Here is a 21,916-nt window from a genome sequence, read left to right as displayed (position 1 = left end):
CGTTTTATGAAAACGTTATGAAAAGCGTTATGAAAACGGCGAATTCGACCATGGTCGAGTCTATCCGAAAACGGCGCAGATGAAAAATACACAACATGTCATTCCCAGTCAAATTATATATGTTTTAATACTACGCCGTTGCTAGGTTTATAGCCTATACGGAAGTCTGGTAGAAATTGTTACATTTGAAAGGAACTCTATAGTAGAAGTTATCAACATTGTCATTGAAGTCAAACTCAACATGCAAAGGGACTGTTCTTGATATCAAAAAATCAACGAGTTGAAAAATATATTCTTGCTATATATTCTAAAATACTTTTTATATCAGTCAGGACGCGTTCTTTGCCCTTTAAACGCACGTGAGAAGGGTCCTGGGTACGAGCATGGAGGCCACACTTCTATAAGCGCATAGATTCATAAAAGGTATTCATAACAACAGACTTTAGATCCTTACCTAAATTGAGCTCGTTCTTATTCTCGTACCGAGGGCCCATCTCACCGGATACTTCCAGATCTTAGTGCAAGTTTATTCACGTATTTTGTTATATCGGAAGTATTTTATTGTTGAGATACTTAATGATTATATTCAAAATCAACCTTCCAAAACGAGGCGATGATTCAGTTAGCAATTACATTGCTTAAAATAAATCTTCCTAAAGAAGATCATTGCTGTGGAACAAACTTTGTCTTGGAACAAACTGGAACCAGAAATGCTTCCATTTTCTGGTTCTTAAGATACAATTCTTGCCACTCCTCTCCACTTCCCTTAACTATACCACAGTTTCAAACATGACTAAAGGCCGCTTGCGTCGAAACGAGGCTCGTGGTGGTGCACTTTTCCCTTTGGTTCGGTTGTGTTTCCACTTTAGCGGACGCAATCCATTAAGAATAACAGCCAAAAGTCCCACTAGATCAGCCAACACGGCCATCCACACCCGAACGAATCCAGTGAGGGCAACAATAACAAACACAAGCTTCAGTAGCACAGACATGATAATGTTTTCAAGGATGATCCGACGACAAAAACGGCTTAGAGAGATTATTTCGGGTACCTTTAGAACACTGTTGTTCATCAACGCTACCCCTGCAGCTTCTACAGCAAGTGCGGACCCCCCGGCTGCCATCGCTATCCCGACATCCGATGCAGCCAGAGCTGGACCATCATTTACGCCATCACCGACCATACCAACGACTTGGGTCTTTTTCTAAGATTCACAATAGAATACAATTATTATTCTGCCTTTACGGTCACAACAGGAAAATGAATAAACCATATGAACTCAGAACTTATAGTATTTGTACCGCATTAGCAGCTTCAGACAGTTTATTTTTTAGACAGTTTAGCTTCAGACTATCCTTAAACCTTTTTGCCGAATGTTACCACGAGAGAAAACCTTAAACATTTATAGTTCTAAAGCTCTTCGCTAGTCATTCATATTAGATTAATTTAAACCACATGTGTGTTTAAACTTTGCTACTAATAGTCTACAATAGAAGCAACTTTCACAATTGACTTTTTGCTTTTAGATATCGCCAAAAAAAATATCGCCAATACAACGAGATAAAAGCTTACGATTTCTTTGTCACTATTCTTTACATAGTATGGGTGTCTTTTGATCTATCTTACCTTTTTAAAGCAACCAAATCTTCTTTGTCTTATTTCCTGTTCTTTAACATCCGTAATCCAGTTTAATTTATCGTCTGGTTTCATGTCAGATACGCACGAATCCAGCTTCAGCTCTTTCTGCACAGCATTCGCCGTCTGCTTTGCATCACCCGTCAACATACACAGGTGTATCCCGAGGTCTTGTAGCCAAGTGAGCGCAGCACGTGACTCCCAACGAATAATATCAGCCAGTGAGATCATTAGTGCCAGTTCCCCATCCACACACACAAAGATAACGGTCTTGGCATCAGTACCGAATGATATGTAGGCTGTTTCAAATTTGGGTGTAAGAGAAACCCCAAGTTTTTCAAGTAGTGACCGATTTCCAACTTGGATATCATGACCCTCGATCTTGCCTGAAATTCCCTGTCCTTCCATCGTGCGGAACTCGAAGACGTCCGGCAAGACATCGGATTCGGCGACGAAATCTGAAACACATTCGCCAGTGAATTCGTTGACTATAGCGGCCGCCAGTGGGTGGCTTGATTTACTTTCCAATGCTGCTGCCCAGCGTAGAACATCGCTCTCGTCATAGTTGTCCGCTGGCACCTGAAAAGTGTATCATTAGTTTGGTAAATTTCAGGGACTTTCAGGGATCAACTATTTTGGAAATACAATTAGACCTTCAAGATGTATTCTCGATCCTAGATTGTTATTGGTCAACTTTTTTACACACTATTATTACTTCTACATAAATTTTATACTGAATATTGCATAGGAGCAAAAAAATACAAATTTATTTATTTAGCACTAAATACAAACATTCCTCGTACTCTAATCACACTCTTATTCTATTTTCGTATAAAGATATTCATAAATAGGAAATGTACACAAGAAAACATACATACCAGGTCGACGACTTGAAATTTTCCTTCGGTCAGAGTTCCAGTTTTATCGAATGCTAACAGGTTTATCTGCCCTAAAGCTTCAAGGTACGTCCCCCCCTTAATAAGAGCTCCGAGTCGTGCAGCACCGTTAATACCGCAGATAACAACGGTGGGTGTGGCCATTAGAAGCGCACATGGACACGCGGTCACTAGAACAATCAACGCTCTCTCGCCCCAGGTTTTCGCTCGACCGTCGTAAGCCTCGACTCCAGCCAAGCCTAGGAACAAGGGAATCAGGAACACCAGGCCTGCTACAACAATCACCAAAGGTGTATAAAACTTCGCGAACTTATTCACCATGATCTCCGTCAGAGAAACATTCATTTGTGCGTCTTCGACCATCGCAGATATTTTCGAAATTGTCGAAGAAGTTGAACTGGATGTCGTCTCGATTTCCAAGTAGCCATTTTGAATGACAGTCCCACTATAAGCAGGTGATTCAAAGACTTTCTCGACCGGAGTTGCCTCTCCTGATATTGAACTTTCATCAACCGAGGCTACGCCTTTGACAACTATTCCATCCAGAGGGATCAGTTCTCCCTGACGTACGGCAATGATGGAACCTAAATAGGGGGGAAAAAGCATAAAATCAAAGCTCTCTAAACTGGTGGAATTTCGAGTTTTTGCATAATGCTTGAAAGAGGGTTGCCCTGTCTAATTTATGAAACACCAACATACATGCTGCCTAAATATAGAAATCTGTCAAACTGACCGCCTGAAAAAGGAGTTAACATTACCTATCGGAACATTTTCTATGGGAATACACTCTCCAGTGCATGCCATGACTGCATTCGAGGGCTTGGATAACATCAGGCTAGAGATAGTCTTCTGTACACGATAAAAACAATATCTCTGCAGGAAGCCCGCGAGTGTAAACACGAAAACCACGGCTGCGCCTTCTATCCACTCCTGGATGGCCAGCGTGCCAATCACGGTAATTGTTATAAGAATATTCAAATCAATCTCCCGATTTCGTATCGCATGGTAGACTTTCTTAAGAATGGGTACAATCCCAAAGCATATTTCAACAATTGATACCCACATGTACCAAGGACTGGACGAAAATGACCCTCCCAGGGCTATGCCTATGAGTACAGATTGTACAGCGAGATTTACGAGACGGATCTTGAGAGTCTTCGGTAAACCTGAATAGAAAAAGATTCACATTGTTTACAATGTTTTTTTTGAACAGTGAATTTTATACCCACTCAAAAGGTCTGTCCACACGATCAAATTTTGTCTGATTCAAATTTCAATATTTTAAAGTATTTTGACTTGCTATGTATGAAGATTGATGAAGCCAATGCCGTACGCTTTATCAATAACCGACAACCTTCCATGCGAACTGGATCCGACAAAATTGGCTTGTGTGAAGAACAAACTTTCAATAACGTCATTTCGCCTAGAAGCCTTGCTCTTATGAACTATGAACCTTGTGTGACTAATCAGTCCAAGGCTCCCAGGAAAAAAATGACGTCTTATATGGTTATTGAAAGGGTGTTATTTAAAACAATTTGCTCAGTGCCATAAATAACCAACAAATATCACGTTACTCCAGAGACCAGAGTTAATCAAAAGAATATTTATATCGTGTAACCAATCACAATTGAGAATTCTGGATCAATAATTGTGAAATGGAAGTTTAAGATAAAAAAAGTTGGACAATCAAAGTCAGGTGAGAGATAACTACCATTCACTACAAAACGGGTAGTTAAAAAGTAGTTAAGTCTTTATAATACAGCCCCCTGGTGTACAACGGGTGTTAAATTAGTAAAAACCAGGTCCTTGAAACGAAAACTGGCCGTCAAAAACTGGCAAATCGATAGCTTCAATGAAACAGGTCAGTAACAATGTTGTGTATACCAGCAATGTTACATATGACGGAGAAATATTTCTCATCTGCTTTTCTCTTTCATCATTCACTCCCATTAAACAAGAGTAATTGCAGGTCGGTATTTCTTCCTGTTCTGAGACGATGATTGATCAGCAATCAGTCAGCATTTGCCGAACAGAATTCATCGTGACCTCAGATTTGGGGCAGCATGCTATGAATGCATCTGCCCACCAGTGGTTTGCTGAGATATAACATCACCTGCCAACAAGATGAATTTGGATAGCTCTCGTTCTTAATATCATCTCGCTAGGCTGGTGATATCATCATCTCAAATCGCGTTGCGCATGTAATTTTCCCAGGGATCATATGAACAGAGGCCTGTTTTCCACTACTGATTTCCTTCACGCATATTAATCTTATTCTATTTTAATCCAATCACTTGCAGATGGTTTCAGATGAAAACACGGACGAAAAGCAACAACCCTCTTCCCTCGAAAAAAATCACTAGTAGAAAAACTGGCTTTATGAACTAAAAAACAAACAATGAAAGTTTTCTGCAAAATTCAACTACCTTTTTCTACCTCGGCCTGTGATCCAGTATCAACGATGGAAACCCCGAGGTGTCGTTTGTTTAAGGTGGTCATTAGCGTTGTAGGGGAAACCAGTTCTGCAAAATGTGACACATAAACAACACGGCCAATCACATTCACGCGAATATTCTCGATTCCCTGTTTCAAAAGTAATAAAACGTGCAGTTTAATAGCGGTGGCAATTATCAGGTTATAAATTCTAATCTAATTTCAGGACTATTTTATACAGTTGCTAGACTTACTAATAGTGTATAATGGGTACAAGATTTTAAAACAGGTTGACGGATTTAGAGACACTCTATGGAGGAAAAGTTTACTGGACAAGCTTGGAGTAGAAATTGGAGTGTTAAAAGTAGAGTTCTCCAATGGAAATAAAAAGAGGAATGGGAAAGAGATATCCACTTCCTGAAACTGGCGCTATTCATTCAAAAATGAAGAACGATGGTCAATTTAAAGCAGCCGGGACCTCATCACGTTTGTTCGTCCGCCCACCGCGGGGTATATTGTAACTAAATTGTCACAGTTTGTAACATGATAATTAGTAGCAGGTAATGCAATATGGCTGTAAGCCAAAGACGAACCGATCTAATATTGGTGCTATAAAAAAGTAATGAATAATAGATGAAAATAAAAAGGCTTTAACACATACTCGTAAATTGGCACGTTTCAAATACTTTTGTCTGTAATGATACGTCACGTAGTTGAAGTATTTTATGATTTCAATAGCCTTACTAACCCGGTTATCAGCTGGTTTCTTAAAACAATCTTCAATAGTGTCTCAAATTCATATGATAATATCACATGTGTAATAGCTCAGAGTGATAGATAAGACTAGCTTTAAATTATTATCATATGTGTCATATACTGCTGAATATTTTTTTGTTTTCCCCTTCATAGAACATGGGCTTTCTGAAGTGAGAGGAGAGGGTTTATATATGTATATATATTAGCCATGAAGTTCGTACAGTTGAACAATAACACCGTTGAAGTAATGCATTTCAGTTCCGTTGATTAATCTAGCCACATAACAGTACCGGTTAAGTCCTGAGGGAAGTTTCAGGGTGAAGGGCGCTTATGCACAACATGTTAAAGTTTTTATTGAATTTTTGAAAAATAATCATTCCAGTCGAAACGGTGATTCAATAATCATGTTATGTAGAGTTGCAGTAAAACTCAGACAACTTGATAAACAGTCTACCGGCAACACAGTTCAATATGATAATCTCAATACTGACCTCAAATTTCTTGAGTTCTTCGTGTACAATTTGGGCTTCCTTGGGACAGCACATATTCTGTACTCTCAGTTTAGTTGTCCTCAACACCATCTCATCGATGTTAACTTTCGATACAGACTTCATCAAAGGTTTGAGTTCTTCGTGCGAAGTATGCGGCGCATCCCCGCACGTCGGGTCCTCGCAGCAGCTATTTGGTGAATCGTGCTTCGGAGAGCCTTGACAACAAGAGTCCTTACATGCCTGACTGTCGTCGTCATGGTGATCATCGTCATCATGGTGGTGGTCATGGTGATCATGGTGATGGTCATGACGGTGATGGTCATGACGGTGGTGGTGGTCATGATGGTGCTCATGACGACGGTGGTGATCATGGCCACGATGCGGGTCAGGTCGAAGACCCTGGCGCAGCTCTTGTGTGGAAAGCTGGAAACAACTGGGTCTTCGTTCGTTCAGAAGACTCCCCAATCTGGCTTCGGCCAAACTCTGACTTCGCTTCGTTTTGCGATAAGGTGCAGGGGAGACTTCAAAATTGAAGTTAGGCTTTATTTCAAAATTTGGAGCTCTCGCAATCTTGGCGGGAGAGTTAGGATTGGAGGAAGAATTTGTCGGTAAGCTGTTAGTGCGTATCATTTCACTGATATGTGATATGTGATCTTTGCTTTTTTTCTCAGAACAACTCTCCTTGCAACTTTTGTCATCACAGCAGCGTGGATTTTTGTGCGCTTCTCCACTCGACGACCCCTTCTCGCATTTCTTGTCCCCACAGCAAGTATCCTCAGGGTGAGAATGCTTGTGGGTAACTTCACTTGGGGTGGTTTTTCCACAACTTTTATCGTCACAGCAACTTGCCTTAGAGGAACGACCATGCTTTGCTTCGCCAGATTTTTCTGCCCCACAAGATTTATCATTGCAGCACCCACTTCCGCTTGGTTTTGGATGTTCGTGGTTATCCGCCTTTTCAGCTCCGCAATTTTTGTCTCCGCAATTTTTGTCATCGCAGCATTCCTTTGATTCTTTCTCAAGCTTGCGTTCCCCCCCGCATGATTTGTCCTTACAACAGCTTTTAGCAGGAGTATGGTCATGATGTTTCACATCTTCCGGGGGATGGCAGTCACCGTCTTTTTCGCAGCATTCCTTTGATTCTTTCTCAACCTTGCGTTCCCCCCCGCATGATTTGTCCTTACAACAGCTTTTAGCAGGAGTAAGGTCACGATGTTTCACATCGTCCGGGGGATGGCAGTCACCGTCCTTTTGACAACTTTCATCATCGCAGCAATTTTGACCAGCTTTATTTGGCATGCTCCCGCGATCTTTCACAGCGGTTTTCGCACAGCTCGCATCATCACAACATCTGTCATTATGACCGAGCGGGGCATGCCTACCAGACTCGCCGGTATGGTCATGTGAAGCAAGAGTGGAATTTTTGTCATCAGAGTGGTTTTTACAAACAACATCTTGGCAACAATTGTCTTTCGGACTCTGCTTTGCGACAGGGTCAATCTCGTCTTTGTTCACGCCTTTAGACATTTCCTCTGTGTCATCAACATCAAAGGAAGGCTCAATAGGCTTGACATAATCGGCCAGTTCTTCCTTGGTTCGGCACGGGCAGATCTTGAGGCGCGATCCGTCCGGTATTTCTTTCAAATCTGTCCCTGAAATTACAAATGGATTCTCGAATCCAACGCCGGTGGCAAAATCTGGAGGCAACAGACATTCACAATCATTTGAACAGTCGCATATGTCGTCCGGACAACAGCCCACCTTACATGCGGGCATATTCAGGCTCGCGGGTTAGAAAGGTCAGGGGTTTTTGGTTTGGGATTGGATGCTAAAAAAAGAAAGTTATTGTTAACGACTGGCATAGTTCGGTGTTGAAGGATAATTCACATGCAATTAATCTCTGTAAGTTTCCATTCCGAGGTCTTCAGTGATTTAGTTATAGTTAGTTATTTTACAATACTGTTTCGGCATGAATATCACTCGTATTTAATGGATGTCTCGAATCTTCGCCGGTCATTATTCCAACCGTGTCTAGTATGGAAATGATTATTTACGGAATTTTCTAGCTCAAACATCCATGCTACACACACCAGCGTTAACTACGAGTCTATAACTGCTGAGTATCAACACCGATGGTTAGTATTAGTATTTGCAGATAGAATATTTCAACGAAAGCATGTGTCCATTTTTGGATCTATCTCGGAGCATTCTGAGAAAAAAGTCCTGCTGCTCTAATCTCTTGGCAAAGTCCTGCTGCTGAAAAAAAACATCGCAAATCGAGGTGTTTGAAAAAAGAACTTCTCAACGAGAATGATGATTTATTTACGCGTATTCAGTTTCCCAAGAGTAATTAATTTCATTATCTACTTGACCTCCTTATTCGGTTTCGTATATGCAATAAAATCCCCTAGGAATCCACGAAAATTTCTACAGTACTAAATTTCACCACTGATAGTTCAGTTCCTAACGTAAGGGTATAACATATGTTGAAGACTTTCCGGGCGCACATTACGAGGGAATTTTTTGAAGCAGTGAGCTCCTGAGTGAATTAAACAGCGCTTCTGTTACGTTATCATTTCCAAAGCAGTGTGAACGAGCTCAACGTCATTGATATTACAGTAGTACTCCAACCACCCTAACTATAAACACGGACCATCGTTAATGCCTAGTTTCCATGAACATGTCAAGGTGGCTGATGTGATAGAGTATTTCAGTGTGTGCACTCAACTATGACCTATTGAATACAGAAACAAATTTACATCCGGACTATTTCTCATCGGTGAAAATGACTTGTTCACGATAGTACGAGTATAAATGAAAACCAGGCTTAAGTTAAAACTATATTATGTTAACTTTTTGGCGGGCATTGCGGTGCATTTTGCGGGCTAAAATGATAAATTTGCTGGGCTCAGCCCGCTGATCAAAGGATGACTGAAGTGTTTACCCGTTGGCCGTTGCATAATTTTTCAAGCCAAAAACACATTTATGCCCGCGAACATCAATTCTATTGTTATATTCGACTTCTCACTTGGATAGCTTGAACTGATTATCAGCTCTTGAATGTAAATCTTTATATTTTTAGGGTAAACATGACCTAGTGAGCATAACCAAATAATCAACAACCATTCTTCGTCGCTACTCTACTTTGCAAAAGCCAATTAATTGCACCATCTGTTGCATAATAATGGTGATAAGTGAGACCTACAATTATTGCATTACAACTTAAAGATCGCTTTTATGTCTTTAGCTTAGGTACCCCCGTGGTATATATTGCATGCACCCTGCATTAATAAACAAACGAAACGCTATTGTTATCCGGCGTTTTACCCCTAAAAAGAGGACAAGTATAACTTCAAATACATCAGCCGTAGAAACAAGACGGTGGTAAAGAAGTGTATAACATCATTCTTCGGTACAAGTGTTTATTGCAAACAACTGACGCTAATCGCATTTCGTATGTATTTCTTTCGCTTTAAAGCTTCCTGTTTTAGCATTCATTCACGCCTTAAAAGCTTGGAAGATAAAACATGTAAGAAACTTCATGAACCCACTCAGTTTTCCGTATTGGTATATTTCGGTCACATTGCATGAGGTAACAAAACAGCCAATGTTGATATAACAGATTTTAAGCTATTCTACTCACTTAAAATGTTTTTTAATCGGATATTGTTAAAGGATGAACAAGGTCGAACCGTTATTAGGCTACTTAATGCAGAGAACGCAAGACCCAAGCGTGACGTATATATTCACTAGAAAAACAAAGGGATTGGAAAATATTTTCAATATTTCACATTTATAAACTATTTAACTATAACCTATATTTAATAATGACCTCGATTTTAGCCTATCGTTTAGCACGAATGGCATGCACGCATCAATGTTATGGTATCTGGCATCGAGCCTACTTTCCTGAAGAGTGCAGTGGTAGATGTTGTGAAATAGACATATGGCTGCCTTCCACTTAGAGGTTTTTTATACGCACGTACACGATCTTACAAGTCTAAATCCTTATATATGTTATCTTTGGAAAAGCTATGTTTTAGTATATGTAAAATTAGCGTGGGTCAAAAATTATGACAACGACAAGAAAATCTGCACGAGTTTCTGGGCAAGATAATAATAATAAGGGCTGCTTTCCACTTGCGTGTATAAAAACGCGTATATAAAATTGAAAAATATCATTCAAATTTTCATCATCTTAAAATTTTTGACGCCACACTGTCAATCTATTCGTCTCTCAAACATTTTGAATCGTCATGCATGCGCATTTCCTGGAGGAATTGGGTCCAATCTATTTCCGGTTTCCCACTCATCGAAAGTGGTGGAATCATTCCTCCGCCCGCGGGATGAGTTTCGCTAACCTTGAGTGATCTTGTTAGGAAACGCTGTAAAGTATAGGCAGAAAGTCACATGCCACCGAACAAACCATGTTGTGTTGTATACACTTTGACCTCCTTTTGATTTCATGTGGATTGTATTAAACGATGAATGAGATCAATTATTGATCTTAAACGCTGATTATTTCCTTTCACAGTAGGGTCCGAGTCTGCGACTACGTTTTGCAGTCAAAGAGATTAGAGCAGCAATAAGTTTACTGGCGCCAATGCGAACAGTCATCGGTAAATTTAATTACCATAGACAGTAAATAATACAGCTGGGAATTGCCTGCTCTGGTGGAGGACCGGGTATTTTAATTGAGGTATAGTGGAAACGCAAGCAAAAAAGGCATGACATTATCCTCCCGAAACTACGCAAGCCGCCCCCTCAAACTTTTGTCAAATGGCAAGGGAGTGCATATGTATTTATCCCATTTTTCCCACTTATACATCAATAATTTTTTCTTCTTTGCAATAAAGCATTTTTTAAATATGTTATCTTTCAAATCAAAACAATGCGAAAATACTTTAAAAAATAACCCAGATCTTCTCCCAGATTCAGGCGCAAACCACATTTCTCAACCTTCTTGACAATCTCCCAAGCAAAAGTTGCGAAACCAAGTATACTGTTACTGCTTCAGCTAGGTATAACATATTTTGAAAGGGTGGACTGGAAAATAGATACGTTCCGACATTCAAAGTGCTTCCTTTTTAACTGATAAGCATTCAAACGTGAGATTATTTACTTTGCAGCACGCACGCAAGACGTTTCGCGTTGGCGAGATTGTTTTGAAAATCGAAATGCAAAATATGACACCATTCGTGTGGCATTTACCATGCAGGGTTTGACACAGTAAAACTCTTTGTATTCAAAATTATTGAATGACTCACTCTCCTCCATCTGTAATTCATCAAGGTGACGTATCAGATACGAGAAAATATACTTTATATTTGCGTGACAAAGCATTGGCATACTTGAATATATTTTTTATAGCTGGTCACGAAATTTCCCGACTGATGTTTTATCTCAAACGAGTAATATAATGACGATAATTCTTCGATACAGACATTGTTGGTAATGTTGTACAGGAGTCAGCGATGTTTTATTTCCCTTTGAGTATCACAACAACAGCTCGATGGAATGGTTAGTCCGTTGAATGTTTTGTTAAATACGAACTCAACTTCAAGACATGCGCGCTTGCTTTTGCACGCGCGCGAATGAGCGCACTCATTAACATAATTCGCGAATGAAGATCTATATAGTTGGTTATAGCTTGAGTACTTCACGAGATTAATTGAAGCAACATGTTAGGTGAACTTATAAGCATGCCGGCATACACTCTTTCCTTTAATTAAATAATTAAATTATCTTTGCGCAAGACGTATCCTAGAACTTCATGTGTTTGTTATTCGCGTTCATACGAGATCCTTTTATAAGGGCAATTGTATACAACTTTCTTATAAACTAATAAAACATCCTTATTTAGTTTAGTGAACCTGTTTCAGTGACTATAATTGATACACTTTATTGATTGATGCATTTCATACTGTTATTTAAGCATCAATCTTGCTAACGTTGTATCTAATATAATGATATTTTCGAATTCATATTTATAGCCAGACCTTGTATGGAAGCATTTTATCAGAGTAAATATATCAGTCTTCTTTAAATTATTTCAAACACTCATTGACGATACTTATCTTCCTACAATTAAACTTACCTTTATTGCTTGAACTTGTGTAAATACATGACTGACGTAAAATTGAAGTTAAATACTGAAACAAATTTACTAAATTTGATTATTTGCACGAACAAACGTATACCTTTGATAAGGCTCTCAAAATTCCAAAACTCCAAACCACATGTTAAGATTCAACCTATCAATTTTTTTCACAGCAACCAAGATATTTCTTTGACAACGGAACTTGAAGTGCATCTGTCGTGGTAGGAACAGTCTTAAATAGTTGACCTAGGTGAGACATCACAAATCACTAAAGATACGCGGCTATTGGGTTTCAGGGCAACTGAGAGTAGATAAGAATGTGCGTAATCTGTTAAAGGTGCCCGATTTCAGCTCTCGGGGTATGTAAAAGCGATAATCTTAGCGCTACTAAGAACATAAACAAATTTTATTTACATTAGATGGTCGTTCTATTGGTTGTAACTTGTTCTCTCCACAGGGTAATACGGGGTTACTACAGGAGGAAATATTGATATCGATGTCGCGGGAATGCCCACAGGGTCATGCTAAATGATTACACGACATTTGCAACCTCGGTGTTGCACGAGTCCTATATGGTTAGGATTAAGTTCGGAAGCTCAAGCCGAGATAAAATTTCGACCCTGCGGTTGAATTAGGCACCGGGGCTGAAAATTTGCGATAAGTTGTATTCATGGTAAGACCGGGCTGAAATTACCACCTACAGTCAATAGGATGGTTGATGGTTGTTCCATGCAAATTCTATGCTTGTAAATGATCGGTCGATTCTGAAAAAATGCTTTTCACGTTATAAAACTTATTGCATGTAAACCCTTTATAAATACACATATATCTATGTTATAATATTATTATAAACTATGCAGTAAAATACTTAAGTAGTTATCTCAGAGATAATACTATCAGATAGCCAACAACTGCACGTCCACGGAACCTCGTTGTAGAGCTTCTGGAGGCGGTGTATGATGTAGCTGATAAAGTTATCACGCATTCGTTAGTTCGAAAGACAACCAATTAAAATCAGTTGACTGCAATTTAACTGCAAGTTAGGTAGGAAATCCTGAAACCGGTTCTATAGAACTCTTTTATACCGCATGAATAAAAATGATTTCTGAATAAAAATGAACTATCCCATTAGCTCTACTTTCATTAACTTTACCTATACCCATGCACGCGTAACTAATACAACTAACTTGGGGCCTTTACCACGTCCATCGCATATTTACCATGCATATCTTCTTCTTTCCCTCTACACTACCCTCTGACAGGCCTAGCCCACGGATTACTTAATGTGTTCTTATCTTATTACATAATTGTTTTGTGTAGAAAACATGCAGCTTTGCATCTGATATTCTAAACTGAATTACGTAGAGTGCATATCTTGTCTGGTCAGAGCGTAAGCCTGAGCCAAAAGCTCTCTGGCTGGCAAAGCGTGCACGACTCATAATCACGTCTCAGACCAACATAACCCAACCCAACCCAATCAGTTAACATTCCCCGAAGACTTTTGTGATACAGCGTTGACTGACTCTTTACAGAAGCGCTTGCATGCTTCAACATCTGTGTGACCCTGATAGGCCAGATAGGGTCAGCGCATGCATTCAGCTAACTGCATGACAACGAAATGTTCACGCGCGTACAATTAATTAAGCATATTCAATTCACTCCTTTAAGAACTCTTCGTAGAAAGACCGAAGACGTGTTAGATGAAAACAAACAAAAGCATGACCGAGTACATGCACATGATAAAATGCGAGATATCGGGGGTTATTTTTCCTCATTAACACTTGTGACGTATTTCAACAAGAGATGTACGTAGATTCCCCAAGTTAATTAAAACAACAAATTCTTGGCTTGGCATCCAGGTTCATTCGTCTCATTCTTGGTGGTGTTATTTGGTATTATTTACATCCTTGGTTCAGTTTTTTTTTATCGATTTAGGGTTCCTTATCTTCCATGGCCTTTTATGGGGAATAATCTTGTGGGGTAATCAGTCATGTTTCCTTTAAAGTAGGGCTTTGTTTATGGCCTTTCATTAATGGTTTTATATGCTTTAGTCTTTACACTGTCTTACTTAACCCGGAACAGGGTTATTTCCCTAACCAGTTTGAGCGCAATGAAACACTACTCATATATACCGCTATTTTGACTAACATTAATAAAACACGTAAAAAACTAGCCGCTTGTAATGTACGTTATTAAAATATGACATGATTTCTGAAATGAACTTTGATTTGCCGATTTTTTTAGTGAATGGTCACGCAACAACTTTACTATTGACTATTTCACTATACAAGTGCATGAGAGGGACGCAGTGACTAGTAGTAGATATTGTGATAGTTTTACATACGTTTCACATCACTGAGATTACCCGAGACTATGAGAATTTCCATCCGTTAAGCCCCGTTTACAGTTTACACTACACTTAATTCATTGGCACGGCTAAAATTGGCACCAGTATCAATTCCAACAGGGCTCAGACTACCAATACAAAGGCCGACCACAGATAAAATTGGCACGGGTAGCCATTTTAACCGTGCCGCACGGTGCTACTTCCAAACGATGCCCATATTAACTTATTTTATCTGGAGGAAAATTAAATGATAACAGCTAGAGATGACTACGGGGCTAGGGTGGGTTGTATAAGACAGTATAAGACTCGGTTTATTTAATACACAAAGCGGTGTCTATATCGAGTTCCCCCCCCCGGACGCAGGTTAATTAAATTCCTTATACAACTTACTGCAGCTTAAAGTTAAAAGAGGCAGCCGCTTTAAGTCTGATGCCTAAAGATTTCTGGAAAACACCTTCTCAAGCTGATAAAGAGAAAGCCATGCACAATATAAAGAAGCCGTTGGAAATTTTATTTGTTGATTTGCTTGCACCAGGAATTAGCTTTTAAACAAGTTACAAGCTTTACTGCTTTAGGACAAAAAGCTTGCTGGACTGCCAGAGAAATGGCTATTGGATAGAGACTTCAGCTATACTGGCGTGCAATAATGATTAATGAATAGTTATTGTTCTAGTTTTAAGAGCATGCAAAAATAAATACGGTAGAATTGAATTTACCAAGGGGGAGAGAGAGCGGAGGCTGTTGACGAGCGTATGAAACTTGTAAAGATGCGTGAAGCCATTCTATAACGATAAGACATTGAAACCCTCAGCAACGAGGTGCTACCATATGCAGTTACGCCTGTTTTGAGACTTCCAATAAAAACAAAGGATTAACCCCCTTCCCGAGTCGAAGAAAGGGCTCTAAAGTTTACTCCAACTCCTACGGCAATGCGGTCTGTGATCTAGTTCATTCCGTTGTATTAATATACTTATGCCTATATTGGCTTCCAATGATAGGTTTTTTCCTCGATCATGCTTTAATTATGCAAACAAACTCTTTTTTCTTTTCAGTGTGGGAGCCTAACAAACAAACGCAATTTGCTGCCAGTCACGACAAATTTTCGGCAACACTATTCATGCAAAAAAGCTGAACTATATACACAGTTCGGTGGCAAACTATTAAAATCTCTTACTACAAGACAGCCGACGAAAGTAAAAACCGAAAACTACAGTCAGTGATCCCCCAGTCCGACCAATAATAGTTAATTTCAAAATATATACCCTTGGTTGTTATTGTATTTTGATACGCCATATAAAGCGAAACACAAAGCCATATTTGGGAGCATATTGTGACAATAGAACTACTTCTTTCCGTGTACGGTATATTTATACAGGGCGTCTTATTTGTCTTATTAACTTCAAGACATATCTCGCATGCATCTTCCCTGACACGTTTGTATGTATTTTTCATAAAGCGTCTTCACTATTTCTATAAATCCTTTCAAGAGGTAAAAAAACCTCGTCAAACGACTAGTTTTCAACACACTTGGTTTCGGTGTCAACCCTACTCAAGTGATAAATTACACTGTACACCAACGCAGACACAGTTAACCTTTTAGCTAACCTTATATACAGAAGTTTCCTTGCGAGTGAACGGTCCCGCGATGGTTCTAGTAAAACTCTGGTGATCATGAAACAATAACGTTCAAATATGTCTAGATGTTGAAGGACGTCGAAACGAAATGCCTTTTGTGGACAAAGGAGGCCAAAATTTTCTTTGACATTTCAAGATCCATCACCATACGCCTGCTGCCATCTAGTCACTGACACGCACACGAAAAATGCCTGGAAACGCAGTCCAGTGACAACATAGTCCAGTGACTCGTATTTTGTACATAACTCGTGACTTCGGTCAACAAACTGTTTTTTATTTCAAAAAACAACTTTTGTAGACAAAAACATCAAATCCAAATGTGGATTTTTTTAAAAAAAGAAACCTACACCAAAATCCTACCAAATAGTTGAAAAGATACGACATAACTGTCTTTCTCGCAAAGCTGCAGGAGAAGCACTCGAGCTCGTAGAAAAGCCGATTAGCGCAAATCCTCAAATTAAACCTTCCAACAGCTTGTTTATCAGATAATATACACTCTTTTTTTGAACCAACACGTTTTTTTTTCGATTTCACCCTGAAAATATTCTTGGTTTGTTGCTAATTAACGCCTCTCTCATCGGGAATTTCAATTACGTTTATCATGGAATTTCTGGCAATCCATCGGATTAAGTTAAGTTTTAGGACCAATTATAATATACCTTAGGTGAATAAAATTGATAATAGAGCTTGTTTGATTCTAAACATCAGGCGATACACTATTTTCATTAGCTGCAAACTGTCAGTATAGAAGAAATAATCCCAACATCCGAGTTCATTTTTTTTTCAAGTAAGAAAATCAGCCTCGAACAGCTTACATAGAATGAGTTGCAACTTGTAATGATAAAAACACAATGTTAAAATAAAATTCTTTAGACCAATAGAAGTTCTATTTTCAAAAGAAACGGTCAAGCAAGAACACTTGACTTGAAGCAGCGGGCTAAAATTTACCCAACAGAGTTAGAGCGCAAATCCCGCAAGTACTCCGGAACAACCTACCAGAGCTTGAAGTATATAAATATAATTGTTTGCACAGAAAGTTCAGCCTTACCTTTCAGGAAATCAATTTCCCCACGGCCAGATGTACTTGCTTCCAACACTGCGATTATACTCTACAGTCAAAAACAAAAAAGGCAAATCAATTAAGCGTCTCTCCCTCGGCCAATCGACCATGACTCTGAAAACGTCAAAAGGGACAAAAGAATCAACAAAATAAATTTACTAAACATTCACTGACACGCTTTTGTTTCCTTATTAAGGCTTCAAAATTCAAGACAAACTTAATCGTATTATAAAGCGGCACACAGAAAGTAGTGAAAAGGTGTAACTTTTTTGCAGATATACACAGCTTATATACGCAATTGCAAAATCCGGTTTTGGCACACAAACATTTTTCAAAGGCACAACAGGAGAAAGCGGACGTCCAACCATTTTTACAAGCTATGCAAATTCACAGTTAAAAAGAACCCTCGGTGGCTGCGCTGTAAGCAGCTCAAACTCGAGACAAACAAAATAGTAATTAACACGAAGTATCTTTGTTATTCCCAGTGACGTTTGTGAGCACTTCAGATTTCAATGCACAGACGGATTATTCCGAGTTACTCGTCTGTTCTAGTAGGGAATGTTAGACAGTTAAAACGGAAATTGGCATTCTGCATGGAAATTCGCATTTCAAGTCTTAATTCTAACCCTACATAAGAGTTGCCATTTGGGAGATCATAACTTTTGACGGGGGGCATATTACAATAAATCTTTATGAGATAGTTCAGACAGTTATGGTTGAAAAACTGCTGATGCAATGGCTAAAAATGTACAATATTAGTAAATTCTACGTTTGCTTAATTGAGCCTAATTCTTTTTCGGGTAGTTTATACACCGAAATCCCCAAAGCAAATTTAGTTCAACATTACCAACACCAATTTTACAACCTTGAGAGTAAAAACTATAGGTTTTCAAGCAGTTTTAAACAAACTACGACGCTGACAATAGTCAATACCTTTTACAAATCTACTTGACCCTCAAGCTGTTTTCATACATACGTGTATGCACGCATGAAAGTTCATGATATTTTAATAATTTCATCGTTATATTTTAGACGAATACACATTTAATGATAGAGATGCCTAAATTCTGTTATTACCTTTTATTAGTTATTCATAGAGTACATTTTATGAGGAGTCCAACTTATTCACGAGTATTTACACGCACGTATAGGACTGTAAAACGATTAAGACTTAAGTGGACACACAAAACCTGCCAGGGTTATCGTGTATGTTCATCATGTGCAGTAAATTAGTAATCTTGTAGTGGCCATTTGTCGGGTAGAGATGAAAACTTGGGATTAATTTTCGCGCTCTTCGAAGACATTAAGGTGTCAACATTTGCTTCCCGGCGGTAACGCATAAGGAACCCTGCCTAACATTCACAAAAGATTGAAAATAATTGAAGTCGAACTGGGTATTACAGAACACATCTGGAAGAAGGATAACATCGAGGAATGAAGGATAATTTGGATAAACAAGAAATCCTCATTAACAATTTTGTCAAGTTTGCACTTTTCATCCCATTTAATGCAATTCACCCCATTTAACAATTAGACAACGAGTCCGAGTTGTCTATGAGCGAATAGACAACGAAGGCGAAGCCTGAGTTGACTATTCGCTCATAGACAACGAAGGCGAGTTGTCTAATTGTTTTAGTATACACCCTGTACATAGATATATTAATTTCGAGGAAATAATCGATACACCGCAAAATTACACCGAAAAATAATTTAATTAAGGCAATTTTATACGGTCGCGCGAGCGAATTTTTCCCAAACGTGCACTATCACGAATAGACGATTGTTGAGTAGCCAATCAGAATGTAGGATTTGTAATAGACAATAGTCGGGTGTATACTAATTACTAATAGTAAAACGCATTGATAAAAGTATACTTAAGATTAAGACCTAGGCTCTTTATCACAAATTATTGGCACTTATATATGTGTCTGTGATCTATCATGGTTGAATACCTAAGTTTAGACCAAGAGAGGCTCAAGATGATATTTCAAAACCTCTGAAGAATGGAGGTCATTACAGACGTTATGCAATAATAAACTAAAACACAGATGAGCTTAAAAATGTCCTCCTCCTGTAACCTACGAGCAGATATGCAAGGAACTTTTATATATTTGATATATCATAATATTTTGATAAAGTTACACTAATTGTTTAAACCATTGTACTGTAAGCTCTCATTGATGATAACAAATTTTGTTACTCACATCTGGTTTTGACATTCTAGAACTATTACTTTTAATTACAGCACTTCAACCATCCCAGAGCTAAAATGGGTGCATGCACTAATTGTGTTGAAATCACTACTAAGACACTAATTAACGTAAATAAGCTTATTAACTATTAGAGCTTTCCTGTCCCACACAACAAACTAAGCTTCCTGTCCCAGGCTACAAACTTCCTGCCAAAGTCTTCTCCATCAGATTTAACTCAAATCCTATTCTCCAGCTGTGAACTGGAGTCAAAAGCTAATCTTTAGTTAAAACCAATATCTTATTCAGACCAGTATGCAATCATACACCCTTATGTAGAATACAATACAACAATAACTGTATATAATGAAAGCATTTCTATTATTCAACATTTTGACTTTATTTAGTCATAATCAGAAATGACGACTAAATAAAGTCAAAACATTTAAAAATAAACTCCCTTTATTATTCCAAAGGTAGTTCTGTATTTTATAAAAATACTAGGTTTTCACAATTTCACTCATGTGGCTATATTTCAAGCACAATAACTTTGACCAGCAGATTATAGAACAACTTGCAAATTCCTGACAACATTTAAGACTTTTCAAATGAAATGTCAAATGTAATGCCATTAAACCCAAACAACTGTCTTGCCAAGATAACATTACTCTGGCAAATCAACCACTTAATTAATATCTGTCATAGGTATCCCACAAGTATGCATATATACTCCAGATGTTCCAATAATATATACAAGGCTATCACATCAATTAAACTTGCAACCCTAATGACCCTGCAACCATTACCAACATTTGACAGACATATTTATATCAATTGTCTAGCAAACAACATTGAATAAAAGGAGTTAAAACACCTTAATGTGAACATTTGTTAACAAAATATCATAACGTATCATACTTAAGCAAGAGAGACATGAACAAATGTGACCAGACTTTTACTACAGTTTAACTATATCACAAATGTATGTTTTTACAATTATCTATTAAAAAACAGCCTGAAAATAATTGGAATGCTAATACTTGTTGATTAAAAACCCACAATTGTCTGTATTTAAATAAGTGCAACTTAAACCATTTAATATACCCAACCTAAGTAAGGATTTTCTGGTATTTGCCTGGCATATCATATGACTTAAGTTTCATTACCTATTAAGCATTTTTGTACATCCTGGGCAAGGTTAAGTCTTATTAATGCAACTAAACATCTGTATCGCAAACAAACAGTTTTAAACCATCCAAACTGAATCTAATTGAATACTAAATACCAAAATTACCTAAAGTGATCAGAGGATTCATAATATGTTTAAATGAAAGAAATGCTCTTCAAAAATCAATCATCTAGGTAACACAAAATGAAGTAACCTTTTGACACATGTGTCAAAAATATTTTTGACTCTGAACAGCAAAACAAGGCAAATAGGTTACACAGGGTGCTGGTCATAGTACCATGGTATATTTTGGTACATTATAACCTAAAATTATAATTTACACACACTAGTACTCTACCCTAAGGATGCTTGTTTATTTTGGAGGCAAAAACATCTTTCCTTCAATATTCCCAACAGTGGAATCATCTTAGTATAATACTAAATGGACTTGACTTGTTATTAAATTAAGAACATTTACTCACATATGTTTTCAATAAAAGAACTGATTGAATACCTTGATGTTATATTAGCCTGAATCAGCATACACACTGGGTACTAATAACAGATATAACCCTGCAAATAGGTATGAACAGTTGGCGCTAAAATTCGTACTAGAGTATCATAATTTTACGGAATATTACGCGTGTACCGCTATATAAGCACGTAATGATTACACATAGAGTAAGAGCATAGCGCTTTAGCATTAAATGGCATTCAAATGTTGTCGTGCATTTGAAGTATCAAATCATTTCCAAACGCGCCTTTCTTTGTCCAAGCACCAGTACAGTAATATTACAGTAAAGTAGCTAGAAATCTTTACACACAAGGTTTACTTTGCCATATCCGGAGTGGAAATCTAAAGGACCACCACTTCATGCAAAACAGGAGAGAAAGAATGAGAGAAATGCATTTAGAGTATTCTTGAATACACTATTTTAGACACAAGCGCACGATTAAAACACGATTAATAAATACCGATATATAAGATATATATAAATATAATGAAACTGATATAATGTATGTACCAAAAAAATATTAAAAAAACAAACTTACCTACAGTACCGTTTGGAGCAAACAGAATGCCATCCGCCGTGAACAATCAGAGTTTTTGAATGAACAAAAATATAAAAAAAATATTTTGGAAGGAAATGAATAGTCATGTGTGTCGTGCCGTCCATATCGTTCCAAATATGGTCATAATCTCC

General features: G+C 38.1%; 1 protein-coding gene across 4 annotated transcripts; it reads right to left on the bottom strand.

The window, feature by feature from the left end:
• Positions 1-181: 181 nt before the first annotated feature.
• LOC114530384 (putative cadmium/zinc-transporting ATPase HMA4) lies at positions 182-21,852 on the bottom strand. Of its 4 annotated transcripts, XM_028552008.1 has the most exons (10): positions 21,765-21,852; positions 17,343-17,403; positions 12,413-12,558; positions 7,365-8,040; positions 6,213-7,235; positions 4,959-5,115; positions 3,291-3,698; positions 2,515-3,116; positions 1,628-2,215; positions 182-1,205 (listed from the first exon to the last, which is right to left on the bottom strand). In XM_028552008.1, exons 4-10 carry the CDS (start codon positions 7,986-7,988, stop codon positions 771-773), a joined length of 3,837 nt encoding a protein of 1,278 aa, XP_028407809.1. In that variant the 5' UTR covers positions 7,989-8,040; positions 12,413-12,558; positions 17,343-17,403; positions 21,765-21,852; the 3' UTR covers positions 182-770. The 4 variants fall into 4 exon arrangements, with proteins under 4 accessions (XP_028407809.1, XP_028407806.1, XP_028407810.1 ...); XM_028552005.1 differs by having other exon boundaries at positions 6,213-8,040; XM_028552009.1 differs by having other exon boundaries at positions 6,213-7,864.
• Positions 21,853-21,916: the final 64 nt, after the last annotated feature.

This window comes from Dendronephthya gigantea, unplaced genomic scaffold, assembly GCF_004324835.1.
Source record: "Dendronephthya gigantea isolate DGI-Jeju-01 unplaced genomic scaffold, DenGig_1.0 000061F, whole genome shotgun sequence".
Lineage (NCBI taxonomy): Eukaryota > Metazoa > Cnidaria > Anthozoa > Malacalcyonacea > Nephtheidae > Dendronephthya > Dendronephthya gigantea.
This window is presented reverse-complemented; position numbering and strand designations above follow the sequence as displayed.